The 20,798-nt window shown below is 39.6% G+C and overlaps 1 protein-coding gene across 6 annotated transcripts in view; it reads right to left on the bottom strand.

Moving 5' to 3' along the window:
* Nucleotides 1-1,683: 1,683 nt before the first annotated feature.
* REPS2 (RALBP1 associated Eps domain containing 2) overlaps nucleotides 1,684-20,798 on the bottom strand; it is a 214,503-nt gene continuing 195,388 nt past the window's right edge. For all 6 annotated transcript variants that reach the window (XM_054471913.1, XM_054471914.1, XM_054471916.2 and 3 more), the window contains 3 exons: nucleotides 20,232-20,377; nucleotides 16,686-16,791; nucleotides 1,684-7,547 (listed from right to left, as the gene is read on the bottom strand). In XM_054471913.1, coding sequence (XP_054327888.1) covers nucleotides 7,479-7,547; nucleotides 16,686-16,791; nucleotides 20,232-20,377 — 321 coding nt within the window. In that variant the 3' untranslated portion in view covers nucleotides 1,684-7,478. The remainder of the gene's footprint in view (nucleotides 7,548-16,685; nucleotides 16,792-20,231; nucleotides 20,378-20,798) is intronic.

Raw genomic sequence — 20,798 nt, 5'->3', positions numbered from 1 at the left:
AGTAAATGCCTATCCCTCTTTTAAGACTATTCCATGAAGCCTTCCTGAATCCTCATAATCTGAGTTAAATACCCGTCCTGTGTGTTCTCAGAGCAACCTGGCCTTGTGTCTTCTGGTACATACTGTGTTCATCAAAACTTTTTCCTCTGGAGCTCACAGCTAGACTACATTTCCTGGTCTCCCTTGTGGTTAACTTTTGTCAGATGATTGAATTCCAGCAAATGAAGAAAAGTGATGTGTGTTACTTCTGTGAAAGGTAATTGTATCTTCTCCACCATCTCTCTTTTCTCAAACCATTGGCTAAAGGGAGGAAACCCCCCAGCCCTAGTTGACAACGGCGCCACACATGTAAGGAGTCTGGGTCCCTGAACAACCACAAGGAAAACAGGACAACTGCAAGCATCCACCCTGGATGGTGAGGTGAATGAGATTCATTGAACTCCCAGGGTTCTTTGTTACAGCAGTTGTCCCACCCTTATACAACACAGCACCTATCCCACTCTGCACTGCAATGCATTTGTAGGTCTCTGTCCCACTGGACTGTGGGCTCCTTGGGGGAAGGAGTTGTGTCTTGTTAGTCTCATCTCCAGCTCCTAACACAGTGCTCAGTTAAACAGGAGGAACACATTAAATAAATATCGATGGAAGGAGGGTCATGGGAAGGAACAAACTCATGGATAGAAAATGTAGCACAGCAAAAACTATGCCCTGGAAACACAATTAGCCTTTGCTCTCAATCAGCTGAGACTCTGGATGAGTCAGTTTTGCCTTTCTGCACCACAGTTTCTTTCACTGTAAAATGAGATTGGCTAGTCAGTAGTTTCAGCTTTAGCGTACATCAGCATCACCCAGAGGGCTTATTAACACACAGATTGCTGGGTCCCACTACCAGGCTTCCTGATTTAGTTGGTGCAGGACAGGGGTGGCAAGAATTTGCATTTCTAATAAGTCCCTGATGATGCTGATATTGCTGGTCTGGGGACCACACTTTGAGAACCGCTTGCATAGATTATCTCAGATCCCTTTTATCTCTAAAGTAAATGATCCAGTCATCCACATCAATGCTTACGAATGGTCACGGCCTGGTGATCTCCAGCGTCCAAGCTTATGGGCCAAATGATAGATGATTCTTCCAGAGTTAGTTTGTCCTTTGGGACTACTAGATTGGAAATATCCTATGTGTAGCCCACCATTTGCATTCACAATATGGAATAAAACCCCTCACCCAATAGGAGAGGTGCCTCCCCAAATTATTCAAATTTTAAAGGTAAGAAACTGTAACTAGGGTGCCAGATTACTTGGTTGAGATTTCAAGCCAACTCTTTCCGATCCTTCCCCATCACCCCAACTCCAGCTAAGGACATCATGATGGGAATATTTTTGAACAAAAGAACACTGACAAGATAAAGCAAATAACCTGGCCCCACATTAAGCCAAGTTTTCAATTTAGCAGATCTTTAAAATGCACTGTGAGTCAGCCATGATATCCCATGACTGCCAAGTGCTTACTGTGTGCAGGTATTTAAGAACCTGTCTCAGATCACCAGGAGGTGAAAGTAACCAAATCTCAGACTTTGACTTAATTGGAAAGACTCCCAACTCCTTTTCCCATCATTTTCATTAAATGCATAAGACCAAATGCAAACCACAATATATTGACACCAAGACTCCATAAAACCCACACTTAGTTATCATATATTTATTTTTAACATAGCACCCCAGTTTCACATCATGTATATTTTCCAAAGTTGGAGATCTTTAACTATGTTCTTCACAGACTTTTCAACAAGTGTGAAAAAGAGGCAGTAAGGTTAGCTTGAGTCTACAAGTCACAATCCAAATATAGGACACCTATGTTTAAGGTCAATATACATAATGTTCCCAATGCTTAGCAAATGAATGAGACTCTGGCTGAGTAAAATATTAACACAACTTGTTAGCACATTATCATGAAAAGACAGAAGGCATCAAATATATACTTTGCTGTTACACTTTTTACTGTTCAATGTACTTGTAGTGAAAAAATATACATTTTTACTTTCAAGGTTAAAATAGACCATCAGCTCATTATCTCTCTTAGCCAATAGCTATGAAGACTAAAATGGCCCTTCTTGCTTCTGGCTCACTTGAACATCTTATATGTGCTGAAGACAAAAAGGATGGCAGTGCTAAAGAAAAGGGTATACCTGGTTCCCAAGATAGGTGCGGTTGAGGTTCTCGCACAAGGTGACTTAAAACAAAAATAACACAACTCAGTTGATCCAATCTCCACACAATGGGGTTGCATAATCAACTGTTCCAGCCCCAGGGAAGAGCTCCCTGAAACAGATTTAGGATCTAGCCCTGTTGTTCAACACAGGGCTTCAGGATGGAATTGGTATCTGAAGGTTTCTTTACTGTAGTTTCCAAATTCCAATTTAAGCCCTTTTAAAGTCTGGTGTCTTCTGGTCTTCAGAGTCATAAACCCACTTCTCTAATATCCCACAGCCATGACATTAGCTTACAGCAAGACCAGAGTATTCACAAAACATGAAAAAATGAGCATTCCCCAATTACTGACAGCAGAGCAAGGCTTCTGTAACTAGAACATGTCCTGTGTATTGAAACCCTGCAATGCCTCCTAGAAAAGGTTCCTTTATCATCATGTGTGTTGGCATGTGTAGAAAATAACTATACAAGCCTAAAAGCAACTGTGTACTTCAGATGTCTTGCTCATACTAACAGACTGACTGCTTTAGGGCATGCATGTAACACAGCCTCCAAAAGCCTTTTTTAGAGGAGGGTAACAGCTCTTCAAATCTGCTTGCATTGCTTTTAAAGTCTGGCCCTCCATGTCTGCTGCTCTCGGGAAATTCACATAACCAGATGCATTTCTCCTTACAAACAAGCGAAGCAGGGTGGCTCACAGAGTAATACCCACATTCAAATTGCCATCAATGACTGACCTATCGGTGTTGGTAGGATCTCCCTTAGCTTGTGCTGAAGGAGGAACAAGACATGTGAGCTAAGGACTCCAAAAACACAAATCCCCACTTCTTACTAGGAAATTGAACCATACTGAGTCATGATACAAAAAAAAAGTAACGAAACACCCATAACTAAAGTATAAATTCAACTGATCCTTTGAAATCAGAGTTTTAAAAGAATACCCTTGAAACAGTAAAGCAGTTAGAAAGAAAAACCAAAATTACTAGTGTTCTCTTTAAACAGAGTGGAAAAACACCTCTTAACTACTATTTGATTTTGTTCACATTCAGAATGTTCAAACCAGAACCTAATGATCCCTACTTGTCAATAATATGGGAAGCTCTGGCTGCCATGATACGTTATATTCTTTTCTTTTTATTTTTAAAACCACATTCCCTTGGTGATATCTAGTGAGAAGGTGTGATTCTAGTTTGTGTTGAACAAATGTTTTTAGCTCTAAGGTGTTACACTGTAATTGAGATCTTTCCAACTATTGCTTAAAAGAAGACATTGGCAAATGTCTGCCTTAATTGCAAAAAACACATGAATTCCAATATTATCTTATTGATCTTCTGAGTACACATCTATTATTACCATGGCTGTGAGATCATTTAAGAAACAGACAAATGTCATTTAGAAACAGACTATAGAATCAAATCACAACTAAAGAGAATGCTTTATGATAGCTCAGACAGTGGTAGGAAATCAAAGGCAAATTCACATTTTTGATTACTCACCCTAAAATACGCTGAAATTGAACATTTGTGACCCAAGTAACTAAAAATACATTGAAGAAAACTATAACTTAACTACATATTGAGTTCATTTCAATCGCAGTAGTCTATTTTAAAAACAACCTCCCATAAGGAATACAGGAATGGAATCCATTGAAAGCAACAGCTGTCAAAAACTCTGCCAAGAAACTCAGAGTAACTTATTGCATCATAAAAGGTGAGGTGTTCAGGAAAACAAATAGCTCAATCATATTCTTTTCTTTCAGATTTTGTCACTTCAATCCAAGAGAAATTTCTAGAACTAAACTCCCTAAAACATGTTTTCAAATTTAAAGACTAATTAAGTCAATGAAATTCAACATGATAAACAGAAAAAAAAAACCCTTCTAATCTATTTTTAGTATTGATAGAGGGTAGAGAATCTAACTCAAAATCCATAAAATCAGGTTGGCGCCCCAAATCTGCCACTAGTTACCTCTTTCTATGGATTTTTTGGGCCAGGAACTGTTGTTTCTTAGGGCTTTGGTTTCCCCACATGCAAACTGCAAGTGATGGGTACCAGTCCTGCCCAGCTCTGACATCCTATTCTCCAGTGACAGTAAGATGGGCACAGCTTCCAGCTAAGCTGCCTCCTCTCCCAATCATGCCCAAGCACTTGTTTAATATTTGTAAAGCAGTTAGATCCTTCCAATTAAGGCAAATATCTGCCTCAATTACAACATATACATTCATTCCAGATGCCTACCTTTTAGTTTTGCTTTGATGTCTGCTGGATAGGAAAGTGGCAAAAGCAATATGCCACATACAAGAGATGCCGAGGGACCAAATAAGCCAGCTGTCAGCTACTACTGTGCTTTCATCTGTGGGACTGTAGGATCCCAATGGGGGAAGACCACTTAACAGCAAGGTAATTCAACCCCTATGGATGGGGACAACATTGACTTTCTGTCTATAGAATTCTCCCCAACAGGCAGGTCTAACTTTGGAGTCGTTTTATGGAAAAGGTATAATGGTGATTTCAGTAATTCAGCCATCTTATAAATCACATTAAAGGCTCACAGAAATATTATCAGGCGTTACAATCCTAAATTAAAGTGCACATCCTAAGAAAGCACAGAAAGAGGGGATGAGCACTACTTAGATAATAATAATAGTAGTGTGTCATTACTTGTGTGTTATGCACACACATTTAACTGTTTTTTAAAAATCCACTTCTAAGCAACTAATAAACTGTGGTTACAGTTGAGTCCACCCAAGAAGGTAGGCATAGATATTATTAGTGTGTGCTTGCCTATCTTAAAATATTGATGAGATTATGAAACTCAGGGGAATTTGATTGTCCAATGCAAGTTTTTTCCCTTAATGAAATCCAAGCCAACCAAAACAAAACCCCAACCTCCCAATTTGGCTCACTCTGGCACTGACTTCATGGAGGGGAGCGGAAAAGCATGTCAATATTTTTAAAATGAATACTGCAGACTAACATTCCTTAGTTTATACGTCTGCCTAATGGAAATGAAGTGCTATCCCAACTGAGAGCATATGTACTGGAAGATTATGAGATAAAGTGCACATGCTAGTCTTTCCTGGATTGAATTTACCAAAAGCCAAACATGCTGTGAAACGTCTGCAATAAGAACAGTGCTGATAGCTGGGCGGGTGGCTCACGTCTGTAATCCCAGCACTTTGAGAGGCCAAGGCGGGTGGATCACTTGAGGTCAGGAGTTCAAGACTAGCCTAGCCAACATGACAAAATCCCGTCTCTACTAAAAATACAAAAATTAGCCAGGCATGGTGGTGGACGCCTGTAATCCTAGCTACTTGGGAGGCTGAGGCACAAGAATTGCTTGAACCCGGGAGGTGGAGGTTACAGTGAGCCGAGATTGCGCCACTGCGCTCCAGCCTGGGCGACAGAGCAAATCTCCATCTCAAAAAAACAAAAAACAAAATAAACAAAAAACACTGCTGATAAAATTTGTTGTAGCCCCTAGATCTCAGAACATGGAAAAAGCAGTTGCCTAAAAGTTTGTGCTGACCCATTCATAATCTTCGGAAGAGTTTAAACTTACTCCCAACCCTTCCCCCACAAAAACAAAAAAGGCAGCAAATGGGGAAGAAAAAAAGGGAATAGAGAAATAATTCAAGTTTCATGATTTTCAAAATCAATTCAAAATCCTTAAACATGCACAGAATAGATTCAACAATTTGTTTTTCTGTGGAAAAACATCATCTGTTTGAGCCTTTATCCTCTGCCATTAAGCTATTGATAAAGCTTGCCAATGGACTAAGCAAACATTAAATAAATGCCTGCTTGTTCTAAAAGCTCTCAGCTCTATTGAAATCAAAGGCTGAATCCCACATATTGCAAACCTATCCAAAACTGCTTCAAAAAGACCCTGTACACCCCAACCCTAAGAATGGGGGAATTAGCAAAATGCACAAGAGACAGCATTTCTTGCCATTAGTCTCTTAAAGTGGTGTTAACGCTGGCATGCCCTGTGAGGGTCAGTAGCCCTGTGCCCCTGTGGTCCCATTTTCAACTTGGGCTTTCAGGAGAAGCAGTAGCTACTTAAATTTCTGTAGAATACTGGCTTCTGCAATTTGAGCTTACTGTTTTACATTACCCACACTGGAGTTAATTGGGCTCCTCTGAATCTGATATAAACCAATCACTTCCCAAGAATACACTTTACAGAGAACAAAACAGTCATATATCCAGCATAAGGACCACTTTCTTTCATTATCTCCTCATACCCCATACATTTGCAATCCAGGTTAAAATAAAGATTAAAATAACTACTAGAGATTGTTGGTAACAACCATTTCCCCTTCTTCCCCAGTTTGGATACCTGGGTTCAAATAACAAATGTTTATCAATCCTAACAGTCTCATCAGCCTTTCATATTTGATGGGTGGTTTCCAAACTCATGCATTTACAGATATATTATCCTATGCAGGATAGAAGTAGAGATCTGGCAACTATTTATTTAATTTGGTCAGGCAAGGCAGTCAAAGCAGACTTCTCTTGCCCAAAAATTTACATGAAAGGACTGAGGTGTCTGGGTTGACAGCCTAGCTTGGCCAAGTTAAATAGCTCATTGCCAAAACCTCCACTTTACAGAGGTGTAAAGATCCAGTAAGTCTTTGATATTCAATAGAAAACAATAGTCATGTATTATTTATAGCTAGATATAATATCAAAATGGCACTAGAGAAGCAATTTTTGGCATATAGTGGTAGAGGGCACAGCGCCAGTCTAAATCTGATGCTTTTATTTTAGCTTTTGTTTTTATTATGGTCACACCAATGACTATCTAGTTGGAATCCCAATTACTCAGGAAACCAACCTACTCTATGTGATATACATACAAAAAGCATCCTGAAAGTACTTGGTTACAAGCATCCTGAAGGTTCTTGGTTATAAGGTTTTATAGAAAACATAAATTCTTTAAATAAATAATGCTCTAAGTTATTTTTATTTGCTAGAAGACTGATTTTTGGTAAGGAGCAGCATCTAATACCTTGCAGAAGTACTTAAGAATAGGAGACAAATTCCACTGATAATTAGCATTTCAAGTGTGATAATCAGTTGAAGTATTTTTTCCACCACAGTAAAACATACAAGTGAAGTGCAAGAGAAAAGGTCATATGGATTATATTTTGCTGCTCACAGCTTTTGACACAGTCAAACATCTATGACAAGTAGTTGGGTTCAAAACATTCAAAAGAAAGATCTTGGCAGACAAGGTCACCCACTGTCACTTGAACCATGGGGGGTCACAACACAGTGACTGGACGAAGTTGTTCCAATTGGTTTTCCAATGCAATTCGTTCTTGATGAACCTCCTGAGTTGTACAAAACACAAGAAAAACAAAAAAGCAAAGGGGTCATTTCTTGAATTCATCCCTACTTCATCAGATATTAAAAGGAAACTTATAACTGGACCCACAAATACAAGTGCTGTATAACTCAAGAACAGGAGGACTGGGAGGTATCAGATTTAATGCTGGTGACCAGACAAAAGGGGCTTCACAATTTGTAATCTCTCAACTCCTTTCTGAAGGCGATGAAATGAAACTGACCTACTCCCCTCTACCACCCTGCCCTAGTTTTAGCCTGTTTTAACAAGATCAGTAGCTGGTAGAGAGAGTCATTAAAAATTAAAAGACTAGAAGAGAGCAGAAAGCAAAAACAGACTCCCAATACTGAGCAGTGAGCCAACAGGACTTAAATTTCTAGTTGCAATCTCTGGCTTGTAATCCCGCACCATACTCAGTCAGGTCTGAGGGCCAAAAAGGTATGCTAGTTGCCCCTCCACCAAAGTCTCATCCAGGTTTCTGCACAACATATGGCGTAAGGTACAACATCTGGGTGAAAAGCAGAAAAGAGGCTGAGCAATCTGCTATTTGGGAATTCAAACTTTCGGGCCTAAAACAGATTTTTTGGCAGGAAGAGAGGGGACACATAAAGGTATTCAAGTAGAAACAGTCAAGGTGGGAAAGAATCCTGTATAAAGGCTGAATTGTGAGATTCAGAAGAATCAGCATACTAATAGTCAGTATACAACTTCACAAGTATTTATTCACATGCTCTCCTAGCCACCCAGCCAGATATCTTTTGGTTTCTATCTCCTACAGGTGAGTAATGCTCTAGCTGTGATGGTATCAGCAAAGAATATGCCAGATCAGAGCAATAGGGCTTATATTCAAATGACTTGAGAAAGATAATAAAGTTAATGAACAAGATACTTCCAGAAGGAAATAAGATAACATAATAGAGAGTAACAGAGGGGGATCTGGGAGAAAGGAGAGAGAGTGCCCTGGGAAGGCTTCTCAGAGTTAGCACTACTTGAGCAAAGACTTGAATGAAATGAGGAGTGAGCCATATGAAGATATGGGGGGAAGGATATTCACAGAGACAAAAGGGCAACTGCAAAGGCCCTGAGGAGCGACTGAGTTTGGTGAATTTGATGAACAAAAAGGCTGTGTGACCAGAGTAGATGGAACAAGGAAGACATTGGCAGGAAATGAAGTCAGAGATTTAAGCAAGGAGCCAGATCATACAGGGCCTTGTGGGCAGAGGAAAGAGTATGGAAGTGTAGGGGGGATGGCACTGAGGGTTTCTTTCTTTCTTTCTTTTTTTTTTTTTTTTTTTTTTTTTTTGAGACAGAGTCTGGCTCTGTTGCCCAGGCTGGAGTGCAATGGCGCTATCTTGGCTCACTGCAAGCTCCGCCTCCCAGGTTCACACCATTCTCCTGCCTCAGCCTCCCAAGTAGCTGGGACTACAGGCACCTGCCACGATGCCTGGCTAATTTTCTGTATTTTTAGTAGAGATGGGGTTTCACCATGTTAGCCAGGATGTTCTCAATCTCCTGACCTCGTGATCTGCCCACCTCGGCCTCCCAAAGTGCTGGGATTACAGGCGTGAGCCACCGCACCCAGCCCGGCATTGAGGGTTTCTAATCAGGGAAGGAACATGACCCAACTTAAAATTCAAAATTTTCACTCTGGCTACTGTGTAGACAGTAGATTATAGCAGGGTGAGAGTGGAAGCAGGGGAGCAACTGGGAGGTTACTGCAGGGACCCAGGTGAGAAATGAAAATGGCTTCCGTCAGGGTAGAAGCCATGAAGATGAAGAGAAGTGGATGAATTCTAGATAAATCTTGAATCTAGAACTGGTAGGACTTGCTGATGAAGTTGATGTAGGAGAGAAGGAAAATCTGAGGATGACTCCTGGGATTTTTGTATGAAGAAAGTAGCTGGCTGGTAGTGATATTGAGAATGAGAAGATTATATAAGAAATGAGTATTTCAAGGAGAGGGTTGGCAGTTAATTATCTGAGATGCGTATTGGATATCTAAGGAGAAAACATTGAGTAAGAAGTTATATATGCAAGTCTAGAGCACAGAGGAAAGGAGAAGTAGGGCTTGAGACATAAATTAGGTTTCATTAGTTTATGGATGGTCTTCAAAGCCATGAGACCATATAACATCATCTAGCAAAACAGTATAGATAGAGGTTTCAGGTAAAGATGGAAGACTGACCAGGGGTACCACACTCTCTCCCTCCTGGAGCACCACTAAAACAATACAGCAACTTTTCAAAGTCATGGACCCACAAGATAGGGAAAACAAAAGGGACAAGATGACAGCAATAAAATTTGAAAGCTGAGTGGCAAACTGGTGAATGGTAAATGACTTAGGAAATCCAGGAAAATAAATGTGGGAATTCTGCCAGTTGCTGAGTATGTCTATTCCAAGCATGCATTCCAGAGCTAGGGAAATAACCACAGGGTGAGTTTGGGAGTCCACTGGGTCCACTGTGAGATGAACGTAAGCTAAAACTCCATTGATCACCTGATCTCCCTAAGCCCCAACTCTGATGGGCCACAGTGACACTTCGCATCTCCTGGAATTAGTGTGAGTTCAGAGCTAGTGTCTAGTAATTCCTCAAAAGTCTGATTATTTCCCTTCCTCTAATGCACAGTCACCCTGATAAATGGCAGCAGGGTCCCCTTGGGAAAGGCTAGGAGAAAGATGTGCAGTGTAAATTTTTGGCTGCACAGTGGGGTCCTTCCTTAAGGAGACATAGATGCCCCTTCATCATTCAAGAGGTTCTGGATCTATAAACTGGCTTAGCCTGGGAATTAATTGAGGGGCTATGACTATAGTTCTGTTTCAATGATTCTTCAGGCTTCTGTTCACTAGACTTAGAACTTTTCCACTCATACAGATCAAGTAAAGAAAGCTGAGTCCCAAGCTAACATGAAGAAAAATAAGAACCAATTTGATTTTACATAGGAGAATTCCTGAAAGACTCAAATTCGCAACACCAGATACCTATGAAAGTGGGAGTACCTAAGGGGAGATGGGGGTCGGCTAAAATAAGTGTTGGCTGAAAATCTGTTTCAGAAGCAATTAGATCCCTAGATCATTCCTGCCACCAGGGCAGAATGTTGAAGGTTTATTTCTTGAAAAGATACAACAGAGAGCATCTGGATTAGCAAGAAACAAGCACAGTTGAGGACAAGATACTGGGCCAGAAATAGGGAGAGTGAATGAATATCCTGGAATGCTGAGACCTACAGCCCTCTTGCTCCACTGAACCAACTCTTTCCCTCCATGTAGGTGACCAAAACAGTCTCCACTCTGGAGACTCCAACCAGACCAAGAGGAAAGAGCTAATCATACTCCCTTTGGGGGTTCCCCAACTATACAGCCGAGCCAAATTGCCAGACAGTGAAGCTCAGAGTTGACAAGCCTCACAATGTGCAATGAACTTCCAATCAGTGTTTTCATCTTCCTTTTAAATATGAGCAAAGAAGGGCCATCAGATATCGAAGGAAAGCATCTAAGATAAAGCACATACAACACAACACAACACACACAAACTATTCAGGAAGAAGAAAGAAAAATGACCATAAAAAAAGACCACAACGAGTTCTGCACGTTTCCCAGAACTTAAAGTATAATTTTAAAAAAGATCACAACAATGAAACAAGAATAGGATATTGTCAAAAATAAACAGAGAACAAAAAATTATTGTTTATTAAACAACAGAAGATTTAGAATATATAATTAAGTTTCCAGAAATAGACAAAAATAAAGAAGAAAAGGTAGGAAGAAAGAGAAAAGAAAGCAAACAGAAGAGAAAATATGAGAAAATTAGAGAACTAAGCTAAGAAGTCCAATGTCTGAATATCAGTAAGGGAGAATGAGAAAAAAATGGGGGTGAGGGCAGGAGGGAGGAAATAATCAACGACAACAAAAATGAAAATAAAAAACCCTTCAGAACTGGGGAATATCAGTTTCCAAATTAAAAGGGCCTACCAAATGTAGAGAACAATGGGTGAAACTGGCCTACCCCAAAGCAGAGGGAGAGAGGAGAAAACCAAAACCAAACAAAATGCAAAACAAAACAAGTTCACATACAAAGTTTTATAAAACAGAATGAACTTTGACATTTAAAAAATAACTTTTTAAAATTATCATAGGGTAAAACAATTTTTTTCTTTTAGTGTACAGATTTGTGTAACCACCACCACAAAGAAGACACATTACAGTTCAACCAACCCCAAAAGTTCCCTGGGACTACTCATACAAACTCTCATCTCATGCATAACCCCTGATAGCCACTGATTTGTTTCACATCACTATAGTTTTACCTCTTCAAGAATGTCAAATAAAAGGAATCATACAGTACACAACCTTTTGATACTGGCTTGTCTCACTCTGCATAATGTCTGAGTTTCATCCAAGTTGTGTATCATTTCTTTTCTCTGTTGAGTACTATTCCATTGAATGAATGTATCCCAATTTATTCATTCATCTTTTGAAGGACATTTGTGTTGTTTCCAGGTTTGGGCTATCATGAATAAAACTGCTATGTAAATTCATATATAGATTTTTGAGTGAACATAAATTTTCATTTCACTAAGATAGAGACAGCTGGGTCACATGATTAGTGTATGTATAACTTCATAGGAAACTGCTGAACGATTTTTCAGAGTGGTGGTACCATTCTGCATTCCCACCACCAATAAATGAGAGTTCTAATTGCCAGCACTTGGTGATGTCACATTTTTTGTTTTAGCAATTCTAGTATGTGTATAGTGGTATGTAATTATGATTTAAATTTGCATTTCCCAAATGGCTAATGATGTTGAATATCTTCTCATGTACTTATTTGCCATCTTTATATATTCTTTAGTGAAGTGTCTGTTCAAATCCTTTGCCCATTTTTAAATTGAGATGTTTTGGTTTTGAGAGTTCTTATTATTGAGTTTTAAGAGTTCTTTATATAATTGAGATGTAAGCCTTTTATCAAATATGTGTTTTGCAAATACTTTCTCCCACTCAGCAGCTTGTCTCTTAATTTTCTTAACTATACTTGGCAAAATAAAAGGTTTTAATTTTGATGAAGTCCAATTTTTTTAGTTTTTCTCTGTTATAGATTGTGCTTTTGGTGTTATTTCTAACTACAGATCATGAAGATTTTTCTATGTTTTCTTCTAAAAATTTTATAGCTTTATGTTTTACATTTACATCTATGACTCATTTCAAGTTAATCTCTGTATAGATGTGAGGCTTAGATCAAGGTTCTTTTTTTAAATGCAAATGACAAATTGTTATAAAACAATTTGTTGAAAACTATTATTTCTCATTGAATTGATTTTGCACCTTTGTCAAAGATCTAATGGCTGTTTTCATGTGGTCTATTTCAGGACTCTGTATCCTATTCCACTGATCTATGCATCAGCATCTTGATTACTGGAGCTTGACAGTAAAGCGATTCCTCCAACTTTGTTCTTCCTTTTCAAATTTGTTTAAGCAATTCCAGCTCCTCGGCCTTTACATATAAGTTTTGGGATTAGCTTGTCTATACTCACAAAAAATCCTGCTGGGATTTTTATTGGTTTTGTAATAAATCTATAGACTACTTTGGAGAAAAATAACATTTGAAAAGATCTTTCATAAAGTAAGATATGAAAGGTAAATAATCACAAAGAAAAGTGGACAACATAATTAGTCAGCAAGGAGATGATGAAAACTATATCACTGCAGGGCTAGCTAAAATTAATAAGAATCATAACACCAAATGTTGGCAAAGATGCAGAACAATTGGAACTCTCATACATTAGTGGTAGGAGTACAGATTGCTACCACTTTGGAAAACGATCTAGCAGTTTCTCAGAAACTAACCACATACACTTACCATGTTACCTATGAATCCCAATCCAAGAGAAATGAGAACATATTTCCATACAGACTTACTCAAAAATGCAGTTTTATTCCAAATTGCCAAAAACCAGAAACAGCTCAGGTGTCTGTCAATGGAATTGATAACCAAACTGTAACATATTCACCCAATGGGATACTACTCATCAATAAAAATGAATGAATTACTGAGACACACAACAATATAAATGAATCTCAAAAACATAATGCTAAGTGAAAGAAGCTTTACACGAAGTATAAGTTGTAAGACACCGCTTATATAAAGTTATAGAACAGGCAAAACTATGGTATAAAAATTAGAATAGTGATTGCCTCTGTGTGGGTAGGGCAGGAATTGACTAGGAAAAAGCATGAGGGAGCTTCCTGGGGTGATGGTAATATTCTCTATCTTTTTGGGGGTTTGGATTCCGTAAGTACATGTACTTGTTACAAACTCAGCAAATGTACACTTAAGATTTGTGCGTGCGCTGGCGCGGTGGCTCACGCCTATAATCCCAGCACTCTGTGAGACCTAGGCGGGCAGATCACGAGGTCAGGAGATTGAGACCATCCTGGCTAACACAGTGAAACCACATCTCTACTAAAAATACAAAAAGTTGGCCGGGCGTGGTGGCAGGCGCCTGTAGTCCCAGCTACTCAGGAGGCTGAGCCAGAAGAATGGTGTGAACCCAGGAGGCGGAGCTTGCAGTGAGCCGAGATCACGCCACCGCACTCCAGCGTGGGCGACAGAGCGAGATGCCATCTCAAATAATAATAATAATAATAATAATAATAATAATAATAATAATAATAATAATATTTGTGCATGCATTTTGTATAAACATTTATATCATAAGAAAAAACTGTAAAAATATATTGAACTCTAGCTAATTATACGCATGCTAAAATATTCAGGGAAAGTATACAGATATCTGCAAGTTATTTGAAAACATGTCAAAAATCAGATGAACTGATGGACACAAGGATAAACGGGTAGATACGTGATTAAAAACAAGTATAGTAAAATGTTATTGTAGAACTGAAGTGATGTCTATACAAGCAGTCACTTATGATTCTTTCAACTTTCGTGTCTGTTTGAAAATTTTCATACTAAAATATTGGGGCAAACGGGGTTGGGGTATAAAAGTTAAGTCAGGGAAGGAAGAGACAGCAGAGAATGAAAATGGGAAGCACCAGTGAAGCAGAAGGAAAACCAGGAGAATATGGTATGTCAAAAACCAGTTATAAAAGCAATTTCAGAGAAGGAAATGATCAATTGTGTAGAATTCTTCTGAAAATAACAATAATAATAATAATAAACAGCCCCATTGGATTTAGTCACAAGACGGGTGTGAGTGGAGGAGGACGAAGCCAACTGAAGTGGAAGGAAGAGAAAATTACCGGTTTGAAAGTAAAGATAATGAATAAAAACCACTCCTAAGAAACTTTGCTGTGAAGGGGACCAAAGAAATGAGGCAGTAATTGGCCAAGTGTAATGGACAATACTGAAGCATATTTATGTGTGGATGGCGAATGATCCAGTAGAGAACTGGGGGATATAGTGGGTAGAATCATGTCCCCTCAAAATATATGTTTAAGTCCTAACCCCCAGTATCTGTAAATGTGACCTTATATGCAAATAGGTTCTTTGCAGATGTAATCAAGTTAAGATGAGGTCATGCTAGATTACGGTGGGTCCTAATCCAATGATTGGTGTCCTTATAAGAGGATACAATAAGAAGAGAAATTTGGACACAGACACAGAGAGATACAGGAAGAAGGCCATGTGACAACAGAAGCAGAGATTGGAGTGATGCAGCTACAAGCCAAGGAATGCCCAGGACTGCCAGCAACATCAGAAGCTGGGAAGAGGTAAGGAAGGATTATCTTCTAGAGCCTTCAAAGAGAGCATAGCTCTGCCAATATCTTGATTTCAGAGTTCTAGCCTCCAGAGCTGTGAGAGAATCGTTTTTGGTTATCTTAAGCCACCACATTTGTAGTATTTTGTTATAGCAGCCCTGAGAAACTAACACAGGGGAGAGTAATGATGAAGAGAAACAGGGGTGATGCCATTGAGAAGGTGAAATGGAACCATTTGCAAGGTACCAGAGGAGGGGCTGGCCTTTGACAGTACTAGGGTGACTTCCTTCTACTGAAATAAGAATTCACATCCTCCTTGTGGAGAAATAGGAACACTTTAACACTGTTGGTGGGACTGTAAACTAGTTCAACCATTGTGGAAGTCAGTGCGCCGATTCCTCAGGGATCTAGAACTAGAAATACCATTTGACCCAGCCATCCCGTTAGTGGGTATATACCCAAAGGACTATAAATCATGCTGCTATAAAGACACATGCACATGTATGTTTATTGCGGAACTATTCACAATAGCAAAGACATGGAACCAACCCAAATGTCCAACAACGATAGACTGGATTAAGAAAATGTGGCACATATACACCATGGAATACTATGCAGCCATAAAAAATGATGAGTTCATGTCCTTTGTAGGGACATGGATGAAATTGGAAATCATCATTCTCAGTAAACTATCGCAAGGACAAAAAACCAAACACTGCATGTTCTCACTCATAGGTGGGAATTGAACAATGAGAACACATGGACACAGGAAGGGGAACATCACACTCTGGGGACTGTTGTGGGGTTGGGGGAGGGGGGAGGGATAGCATTAGGAGATGTACCTAATGCTAAATGACGAGTTAATGGGTGCAGCACACCAGGATGGCACATGTATACATATGTAACTAATCTGTACATTGTGCACATGTACCCTAAAACTTAAAGTGTAATAATAATAAAATAAAATAAAGAATTTACATCCTCTTTCAGAGAGGATGTAAATAATCAAGGGCTTACCCAGAAGCTTTGGATAATAAAGAATGCTTCAAACAGCCTTCGTAATAGATTGTCTTTCCTTTTAACTCACACACAATATGAAGCCTACATATTAAAGTCACTAGTCTTCCTCTGACTATGCAAGAACCAACCCATGAAACTTAAATACAGTAATTCTTCACCTTCCAAAAAGGGTTTGAGAAGAAAGAGGCAAGTCTTATCAACAGGGATGGAACTAAATGGTCAGCCAATGGTCACATCAGATCACTGTACATGATAGGTATGGAGACATCACTACGTACCCCACCCCATAAATATGTACAATTATCATATGCCTACTAAATTAAAAAAAAAAACTTTTTAAAAGCCAGGGAAAAGCCTGGTCATCCAAATCTGGGACTCATTCCTTACCTTGAGCTGCTGCTGGAGCTCACTGTTCAGCCGAGCCAGCACTGCATTTGCCTCTTTATTTTTGCGGATAGCAGTTTGAATGGCCTTCTTCTGTTTGGAAGACTGCCTATAGAAAAGCACAAACACTTCAGTGAAAAAGGACTTAGAGGTCTGGACCCTTGAGGGTCAGAACCCTGATTCATGAGAGGTGTTAAACTAACAAGTGGTTAACAACACAGGGCTCCAAAAATAAAATCTCATATTCACAGGCGGTCAGGAAGATAGACACCAAATGAAACAAATCTGTTGGGATGAATTATTTACACCTGAAGTAATTCCCATTTTATAACCTGAATAAAAGCTGTGAAGTGGGCTTTTTCAAACATTTGTGTTCCATTTATTCCAAGACATTTTAATAAGTATTTCTTCCTGACAAACCATATTAACTGGAATGCCCTTTTTGTGCAAGAATTAATAGCACTTAAAAGACCTGCAGGTGTCCCCTGTGAACAAGTCTGAAGGAAAATAATACAAGAACATTCCTTTTAGCAAAAATTCTACATTAACTTAGCCAGACTACCTACCTCTACCTTATTTATTATTAGGCATGAATGCCTAAGTATATGTGTGTGTGTGCATAAATGTGCACTCATGTGTATGTGCATGGACCAGCATATATCTGTGGCTCTTGAGAAAAATACAGAACGTTTTAATACCAGTATTTCCCAATTAACAGCAAATTCACAGAACAGGCATAACCAGAGTGACCACGCATCCTACTGTACCCATTACAGTCGCCATTTAAACTGTCTGTCCAGCATAAGTACATTAGCACTCTCTTTACTTTTCAAAACCGTCCATGGTTGGGATGATAAATCAGTGTGGTTACCACAGGGATAATCTACAACCTTTCATCCCACAGCAAGAAACACCGAATTCTTAGAGCAAAAGAGCAATTGATGTTCTCCTAGAAAAACAACCATATGTGCCATTACTGGGAGATAGGTTCTAGACAAGAGCAACTGAACTAGAATGGACTGTGACCACTGTACAGATCTGATTAATATTGATAATTGGCTGGGTGCAGTGGCTTAGGCCTGTAATCCCAGCACCCTGAGAGGTTGAGGCAGGATGATCACTTGAGGCCAGGAGTTTGAGACCAGACTGGGCAACATAGTAAGACTCCATCACTACAAAAAATAAAATGAAATTGGCTGGGAATGGTGGCTCATGCCTGTAGTTCCAGCTACTCAGGAGGCTGACGGAGAAAGGATCACTTGAGCCCAGGAATTTGAGGCTACAATGAGCCATGATCATGCTACTGCACCCCAGCCTGGGTGACAGAGTGAGACTCTGTCTCTAAAAAATAAAAATAAAAATAAATAGAAAGTGAAAAGACAAGCCACAGAATGAGAGAAAATATTTACAAAGATGGCTCAATTTTCTCATATATCTGACAAGGGAGTTGTATCCAGAACATATAAAGAACTCGTAACTCAAAAATAAAAAGATTAATAATCCAATTAAAAGTGGGCAAAGGGTGTGAATAGACATTTCTCCAAAGAAATAAACAAATGGCCAATAGGCACATGAAAAGATGATCAATGTCATTAGCCACAAAAGAAATGCAAATCAAAACCATGAGATCACACTTCACACTCACTAGGATGGCTATAATAAAAAAAAAAAGGTAAGTGTTGACAAAATGGAGAAATTGGAACCCTCATACGTTGCCAACGGGAACATAAAATGGTGCAGCCACTATGAAAAGTGTGGTAGTTCTTCGAAATATTAAAGATAGAGTTACCACATGACCTAGCAATTCCACTCCTAGGTACAGACCCAAGAGAAATGAAAATGTAAGTCCACACAAAAACATGTACACAAACAGTATAATGGCATTACTCTTAAGAGCCAAAAAGCAGAAATAACCAAAATGTCCATCGACTTATGAATGGATGAATAAAACGTGGTCTATCCATACAATGGAATATTCAGCCATAAAAAGATAAGTTCAGATTTATGCTACAACTTGGATGAACCTTGAAAATATTATGCTAAGTGAAAGAAGCCAGTCACAAAAGACCACGTTTCATTATTCCATTTATGTGAAATGACAAGAATATGCAAAGCCATGGAGACAGAAAGGAGATTCGTGGTTGCCAGGGGCTGATGGGGAAGGAGAGAATGGGGAGTGATTGCTAATGGGCATGGATATTATTTTAGGCATGACAAAAGTTAGATTGTGGTGATGGTTGCATGACTTTGTGAATAAACTAAGAACCACCGAATTGTACATTTAAAAACATGAACTGTATGCTATGTGAATTATATTGCAATAAAGCTGTTATAAAAAAGAGAAAAAGAAAAGATCTCCGTATGAACTCCACCAGATGCCCTGACATCTACTCTGGAGACTGTTAAGCCACTGCTGACTAAAATTAACATGAAGCTGAAATTAAAGTGGAGTGCTGGGGTAGAACATGGAAGAAAATTGGGCCATCTTTGTCCCTGATAGGGATTCACCTTCCAGGCTTAACGGGGGCTGGAAGATGGTCAAAGTTCTCGGTGAATGTGATGAACAAAATATACTTCCTTTATGGACTGATACCACCAGGGACCTCTCCATTTGAAAAAAAGAAAATCTTCTGAAGGAGAGGGCTGCAGAGATTCAGAATGGGACTTTGGCTTCAAAGACAACTTGCTAACATCTCCCACAGAACATGCTGCTTTTCGTTCTACAGCGTGTAAGCAGAAGAAAATCTGCAGCAGCATCTGAGACCTGCAAGACCCCAAAAGCAGGGTCATGATGGGTCTTGAGCATTTATGTTAGTGATCGGTCAGGCTCACTTGCAGTCAAGTGACAGGAGCAGGTTTCTGTCCTCAACACCTCCCTCAATTTCACTACAAAGAAATTGAAGCAAGTGATGGCTCTTCTGAAAGCCAAAGTTTTACAGAGAAGGATAGTTTGTCCAGAGCATCATTGTCTCAGTCCCTGGCCACGTCCACAGATGTCTTCACCCTCCCTCCAATACCTGTTCCAGCTGGTTAGATAAATATACTGGAAGTTCTGCATGTATCCATTCTGTGCTGAGGCAACCAACAACAGAAACTCTTTACGGAGATTTTAAAATCACATACCACACCTACTGAAAGCGTGTCTGTGGGTGAAGGAGCTAGCCATTTGCCCTGAAGGAAAAGGAGATAACACACGCAGAGAGGCAAAATTGCCACTTACAATACTTTCGTCTTGCCAGGAAAATTTGGGCCCTCACAAGGAAGAGGAGCAGGAAACAACAGAAGGTGAGAGGAAGGGAAAGAAATCAAACCAAACCAAACACCACAGCCTAGGACTCGCTGGCCCCTTTAGGTCAGGTTAAGTCCTATAGCTTATAAAGCCTTCTATGTGACTGGGAGACTTGAATCCCACCACAGAGATGAGCAAGATAAAACTTACAACCATGAAATCCTTCTGTTGGTGTGCATGTAAATGTCAACACATTTACATATCCGTGGACATCTCAGAGCGAGATTCCTACCTCACTCTTGTTTATGTGGTCTACTTACTTTTGGACTGTTGGATGCGGTTTCATGGTTGCTGCAGAAGCTGGCCCACTTGCAGCAGTGGAAGGCTCTTGGTTTTCTGTAGCTTGATTTTCTGGTCTGAATTTCCTACGAATGGGCTTTGATGGTGGCTGAGAATACGGTACATCCTGTGGATTTAAAACAAAATAAAAATTAAAAAGTTAAACATTTCAATGTTCCCTCCACTCTTCCTTCCAGTGTCCCATATTACTTTAGCCCCAACCCCAAGATCAGGAGGGTACTCTATTTACTGACCCATGGCTCAGCAAGAACTGGGGGGACACAGGCATCAAAGTCCAGTGGTCTTCCCTTTTTTCTTTTTCTTTTTAAATGTTTCAAGAAGTCTATTACTTCTTGTCACCTGAAACTTACACAGACCCTGTGTGCATCTCACACCATGGGGCCTTTCCTAACTGAAGACAAGATAGGCTCCTGCCTCACTTTGAAGCCTTTTAAACCTAAATTTTGGCCGGGTGTGGTGGCTCATGCCTGTAATCCCAGCACTTTGGGAGGCCAAGATGGTCGGATCACGAGGTCAGGAGATTGAGA

This window comes from Pongo pygmaeus, chromosome X (assembly GCF_028885625.2).
Source record: "Pongo pygmaeus isolate AG05252 chromosome X, NHGRI_mPonPyg2-v2.0_pri, whole genome shotgun sequence".
NCBI classification, from domain to species: domain Eukaryota; kingdom Metazoa; phylum Chordata; class Mammalia; order Primates; family Hominidae; genus Pongo; species Pongo pygmaeus.
This window is presented reverse-complemented; position numbering and strand designations above follow the sequence as displayed.